This window comes from Gallus gallus, chromosome 1, assembly GCF_016699485.2.
Source record: "Gallus gallus isolate bGalGal1 chromosome 1, bGalGal1.mat.broiler.GRCg7b, whole genome shotgun sequence".
Classification (NCBI taxonomy): domain Eukaryota; kingdom Metazoa; phylum Chordata; class Aves; order Galliformes; family Phasianidae; genus Gallus; species Gallus gallus.
This window is the reverse complement of record NC_052532.1, coordinates 185,634,376-185,644,915: the sequence shown is the minus strand read 5'-3', so window position 1 is coordinate 185,644,915 and position 10,540 is coordinate 185,634,376. Positions and strand designations below refer to the sequence as shown.

General features: G+C 43.1%; 1 protein-coding gene across 1 annotated transcript; it reads right to left on the bottom strand.

The window, feature by feature from the left end:
- Positions 1-643: 643 nt before the first annotated feature.
- Positions 644-8,351, bottom strand: LOC428094 (high affinity choline transporter 1-like). The gene is made up of 8 exons (XM_040653203.1): positions 8,294-8,351; positions 7,191-7,304; positions 5,366-5,521; positions 4,738-4,886; positions 4,125-4,268; positions 2,970-3,123; positions 1,893-2,110; positions 644-1,165 (listed from the first exon to the last, which is right to left on the bottom strand). The coding sequence occupies exons 1-8, from the start codon at positions 8,349-8,351 to the stop codon at positions 644-646; spliced, it is 1,515 nt and encodes a 504-aa protein (XP_040509137.1).
- Between the last annotated feature and the right edge of the window lie 2,189 nt (positions 8,352-10,540).

Genomic DNA, 10,540 nt, shown 5'->3' with positions numbered 1-10,540 from the left:
GCTCTGCCAGAGCAGGTCGTACTAGAAGGGATGTCCTCTCCAGGGCCGTGTAGCGTTAGACGGGCTGTGTAACCTTAGATCACAGCTGGGGAGAAGCATAGGCAAAAGCTTCCTAAATAATACAAAAACCAGCATAGAACTGATATTATTGATTGACTCTACAGTGATTACATGGCATTCAGTAATCTCTGTTTTATATCTGATGCCCTCCCCAGGAGAGTTTACACTAAAACTCCAGCTGTTTCAATGAGAACAGATTTGTGCACTTTTTTTTAATCAAGTGCGCTCAATGTATTAAACATTTCTCACCTCTTTTGAGGTGAGAAAACGATGTGACTTGAGAACATCATAAATGTTGGAGCATGATTGGTAGCCTTGCCTTCGGGTGGGGAACAAGGGACACCCTAAAGCAAACACCGCTTGGGCCCAGGGTGCCCCTTGGTCACTACCACAGGATCGTGCCCCATCACTGTGTGCCTTTAATCATGGCAGACTCTGAGCTCACTCATTCTCCTTGCATGAATGGAGTGCGTCTTTATTACTCTGAGAGGACTTTAAATAATTTGTTACTGGAGAAAGCAAAGGGAAGAGCAGTGCCAAACTCTAATTGCTGAATGCACCGTGTCCTTTCAAGGTCCCAAGTTTAATCACGATTCTCTTCCAATGGCACTGTTTGCAAACCTGTCTGTTTGTCCATCTGACGCAGGGGGGTGTGAGTGCTGGTTTCCCCCAGGACATTGCAAACATCCCATCTGCGGGGAAGAAGGTTTCTCTGAAACAAAACTGTTGCCAGATATGAAACAGCAATGATTGTCCCCAAGGTGAGAAGCATGGTGAACGTCTTATAGGGGAAGAGCTGCACGTAGGATCCATCCAGGAGGGAGCAGGCTGGATAACAGATGGTGGGGGGGATTTTCAGGGCAGGTTCCCCTGCCAGCAGCCTCAGGAGGAGTCCAACCAAGAAACCAGCAGCCGAACCATACGTGTTGCTGCTGGGAGCAAAGAGGGCACAACACAGCTGTGGGAAGAGTAGGGCATACACCAGCTCCCCACTGAGGAACCACAGGTCATAGATTGAGTTGGAGTAAAAAGCCAGACTGGCAGCCCCAGCCCCAAACACCAGCATGGAGGTCCTCATGGCCCATAAGACCTCCCTCTCTGTAGCCTGTAAAAGAGGAGATTGTAATGTTACCACAGCACTGCCATGACCTAGACTGGGTCCCTCCCTAGGCCTCACTGCTTCCAGCAGCCACCTCGGGTTTTCCCTCTGAACATGGCTGCCAAAACACACAATGGAGCTGCCCTCTCTAATTCTGAGGGTTGATTTTATGCTATTCCCATTCATATCTTGGTCAATTTTTTTTATCAGTCGTCTTGTGAAGAGCAAAGCTCACTATTGTGGGTATTTTTATCCCTGCTGAGGATGTGACTCCAGCATAGTGTGGTTGACATACTGTAGGGAAGGGATTCCATCCAAAGGGACATGGACAGGTTGGAGAGGTAGAAGAGTAGTAATAGGGGCAGTGGTTTTGAATTAAAAAAAAAAAAAAGGCACAGGTTACCAGAGAAGCTGTAGATGTCCCATCCCTGGAAGTGTTCAAGGCCAGATTGGATGCAAGTTTGAGCAGACTGGTCTAGCAGGTGTCCCCCACCTGTACCAGGGTATTAGAACTGGATGGGCTTTAAGGTCCCTTTCAACTCAAACCATTCTGTGGACAATATGATTCTATGAATATCCCTGACCTCTGTTTCAAAATCTGCCTCCAGAACTCAATTCAGCAGCTGAAGGACAGGCACATCTAACCGTGGGCAGTGCAGACTAGATTTGCATCGATCCTGAAACAAAAACATCTATTCTGACATCACAGCCGCTGAATGCTGTAACCAAGTACCTTTTTCCTCAAGATTTTTCTGTAGATATTGTGAGCAAACATGGAGCCAGCAGAGAGAAGAGCTGAGTCTGCAGAAGACATTGCAGCAGCAGCGATGGCTCCCAAGCCAGCAATGGAGATGTATGCTGGGCAGAGGTAGTGCAAAACAAATGGCAATATCATAGCAGATTCTCCTCTCTCAAGTGGACTTGGAAGACCATAGCTCGTCTGGTTCCAATCTTTAAGATAGAAGAAGAAAAACTCACAACAGATCCTTCATTGACATTTCTTTCCAGAGAAAACAGTCACAGCAGGGCTAAGGACTGAAGCCTGCTAAGCATTTTTGGACTTGTATTCATTTGTTGTATTCTTTTATGATCTCTTGTGATTTCCTAAGCGTGCTGCAGTTCTTACTAGATCAGAGTTTTTCCTTTTTACCAGCAGCATCAGTAGAAATAGCTGTGCTTCATGTGTTTCTAGGAATGGGATGTTGAAGATCGGTCTTCTAGACTTCACTTATCAGAGATCTCTCAGCGGAGAAGGAAGTTTTGCTGTGATGTCCCTAATGACTGATGAATTTCAATTGATTTCTATAAACATTCAGTGATCTGGCTGCTATTTAACCCTACTCACAGTCAACGTAGGACTGAATTCCTCTGTGTGGGGGCTGTGGGTTTATGGGACTGAACTTGATTCATCCAAGCAGATTTTCTCGTGAACATCAAAAGCAAGCTGTAGTAGTACTACTGGGTCTTACATGCAGAAGGCATTAAGAGAAGCAAGCATAACGTTTCTAGGAAAACCAGATTATACAATGTTTTATGGTTCTGCCTTCCTCTTTCCTCACTGCAGTGTGCATGAAAAATCATTTCACCACAATGAGATAGCTCTGGGCAGATTTTGGGGCGGTTCAAATGTCTCTAGGGCTCTACGTTTCTGGTACGGGCTTCTAGCTTGGTGGCCACATCTCCCATAGTGGGTTTTTAGGCAGTTGCCATGCATTAGTAGGAAATTTCATCAGGGCTTTTTTATCCCTTGTTTTAAACAGCTTTGGCAAAAAACATGTTCATTATTCAGATACAAATAGTTCAGCTTTACCTGTTGATGCTGCAACTGCACCAATGAGCACGGAGGGGATGGCCATTAAAAAGCATCCTAGTCCAGAGAGGTAGGAGATGAACCTTGCCTGGCTGGGTGAGGCAGTGGAGAGCACTCTTTGGAAGAAAGTTTGCCATGGGATGCTCCCAAGCACCTGAAATATTCAGATGTTAGCAGCAGTGTTCACTGGATTCCTGCTTGCTATAAGGCATCATCTATTCATTCAGATGGTTGATAATCTTTTCTGTTATTAAACCCTCTCTTCAAATGCATAAAGTTTGCACAGCTTTAGCCATTGAGGCTGAATATTTCTGATTGAGGTTGTCCTTTATTTTTATTGCAATGGATGTGAAATTTTGATCAAAACAGTTTAAAGCTTTGCAGGTAGAGCAAGTTGGGAAATAGGTTATCTGTCATGGTAAAGGAGGATCAGAGGAAGGACAACTGAAGATAAGTTTTTCAAGAATGCAACTTTTGTCAAAATCTGCCTAAAGTTAACTAGAGTATAACTTATAAAAAATAATCATAATTTAAAAAGTAATTATTTTCACTTGCTTAGCAGACAAATTGCATCAGATGAAATCTGAAGATTCTGCCCTCACCAAGCAAAGTCAAGCTTCTGTGTGTTCATATTACCAATCTAGTGAGATTGTAACAACCCACTGCAGTCCTGGCTATATTGGTAGCCTAAAAGCTGAGTTGTGCAGTGGAGCCAATGGCATCATTCTTGGTGCCATGGTGATGACCTGCAATAGAGCTGTTTTAATAGATTTTCTCAGATAGAGGAAATTTTACATAATTATGTTAAAAGCACATTATTGAGGCTGAAAGACCAAGCTATCAGGTGGTAGGAAGTGCCTCATTTTGTGTCAGGAGTACAATTAGTTGTCTGGATGGTCTCACCTGAGAGGTATATTCCTTCACACGGGTGCAGGATGCTTCCATACCCCTCCTTTCTTATTCAGAGCTAAGCCCTGGCTTTTCCAGGTCCATTCAGTGTGCTGCAGAATGGCTGAGAGAAGGTTTTATACCTCATCCTGCCCCTGCCAACTGTGCATTTTAGTACTACCAGCTGGAAGAACCCATAAGTTTTCCATACAGAAAATCCCACATAATTACTTCTCCCAATCACTTGTCCAAGAAAATATTCCATACCAGGTAGAAGAAGTCATCCAGCCACCTTCCAAGGTATTGCTTTTCTATTTTTCCAATCCAAGGGTCTTGGTAATGTTTATGAGTTGCAGTGTAGTAAATACTTTCTGTTGCAGAGTTTATCAGGGCAAAGGGAATACAGACCAACTAGGATAGAAATTGAAATAGTTTAACATTTCTCCAAGATCCTTGTTCTAGGAAAATTTATTCAGACATTGAAATCCAGTTAACATGTAGAGTATAAAGCTATATAACCTTAATCCCAGACTTGGAGTCTTCCTTTCCCCACCTTCCTTGATCTAAGTCTGTATGTTTCTGGTTCATGACATCATCAAGAATAGGAATCACTTCAGTAGACAAATCTCTCTCATTTCCAGCCAGGATTGTCCTGGACAAGTTCTGCTGACCTTACTTGTGAGCAGCTTGTCATCCAGCAAGGCCAATAGCTTGTGTCAGCAATGCCTAAAATGCATAAGGATTTTAAGACCTTTCAGGACACTTGTTCTGAAGAGGATAAAGAATACTGATTGAGTTATTTTCACGGAGACATGCTAAAAAGAGAAAGATTTTGTCCCTTGGTTAGGAAGCTGGTAACAAAGAAATGCACAGGACTTGCCAGGCTCAGGGTAATGAAAACCAACTGGATGACATCTGTGTATGCAACAGAGTAGAGGCCTCCCAGTAGAGTGTAGAGTATGACCGTGCATGCTGAGAGGGTGATAGCTAAAGAGCCTCCGATATCCAAGATGACCCTCATTGTTGCTCCTGCAGACAAGGACAGCAGTCAAGTATTTTAATGGAGATTTCATACAAGTAGAATACAGAATAAGTAAGGATACATTATGTCCCTGAAGTCAGCACACCATGTTGGTGGAGGAGTGCATGATCTAGCAGAAGGCATGCAGTGAGGACCCAGGGGAGCCCATGTACCCTTTCTGTTCCTGTTGCTGCCTTGTTGCATGGCCTTAGCCCAGTCAGTTTGACTCCTTGTATCTTATCTCCCACAGGCAAGATGAAAGTACTAAATTATATTGCCAGAACCCTCTGTTACAGTGTCATGAATAGTTACTGCTATCTAAGAGAATATTTTCCAGAAATTGGAAATATTTTTGTTCCTCTCAGAAGAAGAGACATGAAGCACAACTTTCCACAGTTTAGTCCAACTCAGTTACCACATGTGTATTTCACTCTGCTATTTGTGTCATATGATTTTCAATAAATATAACAGCAAAATTGTTACTCACCCAGAGATGCCAGGATAGCTGCAAACCAGAACACCTCTCCAAGCAGTGGAGGAATAAAAAGTAAGCTTCCCATCATGTTCCCATATGCTTCCTGAAGGGGATCCATCACTGTCATGTAATTCTTGGATCTCATTGGATTTACAAAGAAGAAACCACCTATCAGAAGAGTTTACATTTTAATGGAATTTTGCACGTATTATGCAATGTAAGAATACTCTAGTAGTTGAGTATATTTCAAATTTGTATTTTAAGCATGAAATTCGTACTTAATAGAGCCTGTGAAATGAAATGATACAGCAAAGACCAGGAAATGATCCACTTGCCTAAATGGGGGATTTCATCTATCTGAGAGATTCTCGGTCATCAGGGACATCTACAGCTGACAGATATGATCCTCCACTTTTGGCACTCCTACATGTTTTGGGAGTGGCTGTTGGAATCCAGGTAGGAACCCCTACGGCATCCCTGGAGGGGGCTCTGAGCAACCTGATCTAGCTGTAGGTGTCCCTGTTCCCTGCAAGGAGAGTTGGACTCGATGACCCTTCCAACTCAAACAATCCTATGATTCTATAGACTTAAGGCTGAGTTGAAATCTCAGTTCATTGAGCATATGAAAGACATTTCCACTGACTGTAATAGACATTCAGACATTAGCTCAGAGCACACCTGGATGTAGTCTTGCCTTCATCTCCAATGACCAGCCAACCTGAGACACAGCCTTCTGAAATGCTGTCCATGGAAAACGTCAGAGGTGTTGAATATTTGGCTAAAAATAGATGAACTTCTGTCCTTGTCCATGTGATGCAACATGTTGATAAAACTTACTTTTCTGGTTACATTTTCATTTAGGTGTCTTCATTGTCTCTTCCCAGAATTATATTGTTTTAATCTGTGCACTGAGCTGAGTTTCACCCACCCTCATCTAAATATTAGTCTTCAGTCATACAGCCATCTCATTAAAACCAAAAAGTACATATTGTGCCTAACCCCGAAGCCAACAGAAATGCTTGTTTGGGCACTACTGACCTGAGTAAAGATTGCAGGATTAGACCTGCACTCCCCAGTTTCATTAGTAAGAATTGCTCACATAAGAAATGCTGGCAGTATATTTCCAAGCCTGATTCATATTCACGTCAGTTGGACTCTTTTCTCTGACTTGAGAATAAAGGTTATTGTTCCTTTAGAAATCCCTGTGCAAGGTCTGCACAGGTCTCCTCGCTTTAATCTTCCAGTGTCCATAGAGTTATGGTATAACTCAGTGTGGACTGGAAGAAACCTCAGTCTCAGCAAGAACCTCAGTGCAAGCACAGTAGTTTCTGGGTTTTGGAAGAGATGTAGGAAACTGCTGACTTGACTGGACCAGAAACCAATGGGTCTCAGTTTCAACAAAACTGTGAACAGCTGTTGAGTGGGACACAGCTGGATACATCCCCAGTTCACCCCGAGATAAGGCTGTTAGTGGCAACATCACAAAGGTTCCTCACACAAAAGTTTCAAAGGAAAAAATCAGATGATACGGATACTCTCAGTAGTTTGTGACTAACAGACTGTGGTAAAAAGTGACATCCACGTAGCCACATGTTCCCAAAATTATCAGATGAGATTTTTGTAGCATAAATTGCTCCAAGCAGACAAAGCTTTACACCAGCTCCAAGCCACCTTGATTTCTTATGTTTCTGTTTGGAAGACAGCATCATAAATGCTTACTCTGGGCTTATTGGAAACTGGAGGAACAAAATCACATTTAAAATGTACCCTACACTCTGTTACACAACTTAATGCATTCATATGGTTTTGTTCCCTGATTACTCTGTGAATTCTTTACCAATAACAAGGGACAGGGCAAACCCCACAGGTGCTTGGACCCACAGCAGTCCTTTGGAAGGCAGGTAGACAATTTCAGCTGTGCCATTGATGTACGCTCCTCCAACCCAGGTGGCTGCAAACACGAAAGACAGAAAGATGAATCTTGTGGTGCACATCCTCATCTTGTCCTGTAGGACATCGAAAGCTCGTAAACTTTTTTCTTGTACAAGCAATTAATCACACAGCTGTTTTCTGATATAGATCTCATCCCAGAGTGAGCGCTCATCACACCTGCTGAGGGGAGGTAACTGTTAGAGTCTCCCTCTAAATAATTCCTGAGGTTCAAAATGAATTCATTCATGGAAAAGCTCGGTGTTCAGATATTTAAAGACAATTGGAATATGCTCATTTTGCCTTTCATTTTTTTCTCACTGGAGCAAAGAGAACTGTGTTTGGTATTCTGCTGTGGCTGACAGGCCTTCCTTCACGAGTACTGCTTACCCTGGTAATGAAGTAGACACTGGGAAAGGAAATGCAAGCAGGCACTGCAGTTAGCACAGCAAACGTGCAGCCTGGGCTTAGGTGTCTCATTCAGACAAATATCACCTGAGCAGCCTTTGTAAGAAAAAGAAAAGGCAGAGAAGCAAATTTCAGGTGATGCCAGGCAGCAAGAAGAGAAAATGGAAGAGAAGGGCAGCAGGGAGGAGAGGGGTTGAAACTTCACCTTGTAGCTGCCAGCAAGTGTTTGATGCAAGGAACAGTTTGTTGCAGGAGAAAAATGCTAGATAACAGAAACTAGTTCAAGATTAAGACCACACTCTTGCCTAATGAAAAGAGTCACATTCTTCAGGCACTCTTAAATTAAACTCTCCAGCTCTTAACTAAACTCCTAAATTAAGCTCTTTAATTTAATCTACATAAACATGAGGTTCTGCTCAGTGTGAAGAGGTTTGGAAGAATCCATCCCAAAATGATTCATGAAACCATACTCTTTTAAAGCCACACTCAGGTAAAATCTGCTCTGACATTAAAGGCAATTTGCTTTGAAAGGCAAACAGCCCCCAGATCTGCATAGTGCCTGTGTTTTAAGAAGAATGTTAAAAGTCATTTAAGAAAGCTTACCAGTTGCAGTAAACAACCCAATGCAAACACTTATATTCCTGCCTCCAACGATGGCCATTTCAGTTGGGTTTTGGTTCTGCTGCTCCTTTCTGCTTTTCCACGAAGCCCAAATTCCAGCAGCCAAAGTGAATGTAAAAAATACACTCAAAGATACCAATCCCGGTATATTTAGAGCCATTTTCTGTTGTTTGATTGGGGTCTTAGATATGGGTAGTGGATTGATGGCTATGTTCTTTGATAGTCACAGTCAGGAAAAATCAAAGAAAAAAGAGAAAAAAGAAAATAGTGTTGCCTTGTAAATAAAGTGCTGAGTATTCGTTTCTTGTCCTCTGCAAGAGATGAAACAGAGATATAAAGCCCAAAATGTTGAGAAGTGGCCGTTTTTCTGTCTTCCTCTTTCTTCAAGAAATACCCAAATCTTGCTTTTATGAGGAGTGAGGAATAAGAGAGTGGGAATTACTGCTGGTAATAGCCAATGAGCTATGATGTGAGGGGTAATAAGCTTGGCTTAAATGAGGGGAAATGTTATATTTTGTCTGATAACGCAGTGTTATGAAAATAGTCCATATTTCTCTAGGTTCTAGGTCCAAGGCTAATGCAGCAGATAGGGCTGAGACTGTGTCTGTTCAAAGCTGTCTGAACTAAACCTACAACAATAACCAAAATATGCCCAGGGAGCAGGGAAAGGAGATTTACCGCTGACCCACTGAAGGCACTGCTTTCTAAGATATGAAGGCAGCACATCTTCATTTCATAGAATCATAGAATCATTAATGTTGGAAAAGACCTCCAAGATCATCCAGTCCAACCATCAACCCAACTCCACCATACCCACTGACCACGTCCCTCAGTGCTGCATCTCCACAGCTCTTGAACACCTCCAGGGACGGTGACTGCACCACCTCCCTGGGCAGCTGTGCCACTGCCTCACCACTGTTTTGAGAAGGATGTTTTTTGAGAAGGACAACAGGAGGCAGTTGTGGTAGGACAAAATGTAAGTGAGAACTTTACACACCGAGATGGAAGAGACTAGAGAAAATGTGTGTGTAAGGTATTTGAAGCTGAGGTGGTTTTGCTGATATATATAATGTCTACAAGAAGCATTGTACAAGCATGAAATTGCATTAAGACCAATTCCCCATTGAGTCTGTTGTGCTCTTTTGCCACTAGGTGACTCTCAGTTATTGCTTCTATTTTATAAAAAAGAGAAGGAGAAAGGAGAAAGGAGAAAGGAAAGGGAAGAGAGAAGAGGGAAGAGGGAAGAGGGAAGAGGGAAAAGGAAAAGGAAAGGGAAAAGGAGAAGGAGAAGGAGAAGGAGAAGGAGAAGGAGAAGGAGAAGGAAAAGGAAAAGGAAAAGGAAAAGGAAAAGGAAAAGGAAAAGGAAAAGGAAAAGGAAAAGGAAAAGGAAAAGGAAAAGGAAAAGGAAAAGGAAAAGGAAAAGGAAAGGGATTCACCTCCTGTCTGTGATGGAGCTGCAGCTCAGGGTGCCAGCTCTGCACCAACCACAAAGAGCTCCATGCCTAACCTGGAGGGAGAAGTATCCAATTCTGGGATATGATTCACTGACCTATTTTAGGTCAGTCTACGAGGCACAAAGGATAAATACTTGGGATACTCTACTGAGCTCATACTTTCTCATAGAATCATCATAGGATCATTTGAGTCAGAAGGGACCCTTAGGGGTCATCTAGTTCAGTTCCCCTGCAGTAAACAGGAACATCTACAGCTAGATCAGGTGCTCAGACCTGGTCCAGGTCTCCTTATCATTTGATCTTGATGACATAAGCTCTGAAGTAGTCAGTAGTCAGTTTTAACAGACAAAACCCAGCAGTTACAGCACCAGGCCATTGGTCTCTGAAGCAGTTTTTCAAATAGTGTGCTTGGTCTGCAAAGAATAGAGGAGTGCTGGGTAGTTTTGTGTCTATGCTGGAAATGATCTACAGCCAGACATGTCCAACCCGTGCCCATGGGGCACACATGGCCCAGCCCAGCCCGTCCTGCAGCCACCCCCTGCCCCAAGCCATCATGGTGGCAGCTCTTCCCTGCCAAGTGGCCCAGCCAGGCCCTGGGCATGCACCCATCACTCTGCAACTATCAGTACACTGGCCCAAGAAAATTCCTCTTCACTCAGTGTGACCCAAGCAAGCCAGAAGGTTGGTCACCCACAATGGGGAGCACTTACAGGTTTTGAAGCTGACCAACTGGAAGAGATATAGAACAAATAAAAGGCCACGGAAAGGCCTTTCT

What these genes read in the sequence shown, in the direction of transcription:
- LOC428094 (XM_040653203.1), bottom strand. Translation starts at nt 8,351, where the DNA reads ATGGCCATCGTTGGAGGCAGGAATATAAGTGTTTGCATTGGGTTGTTT. An exon ending in AGCTATCCTGGCATCTCTGG is followed by an intron (nt 4,887 to 5,365) that starts GTGAGTAACAAT and finishes CCTTGTCTGCAG; the next exon opens with GAGCAACAATGAGGGTCATC. An exon ending in TTTTCATTACCCTGAGCCTG is followed by an intron (nt 4,269 to 4,737) that starts GCAAGTCCTGTG and finishes TTTCTATCCTAG; the next exon opens with TTGGTCTGTATTCCCTTTGC.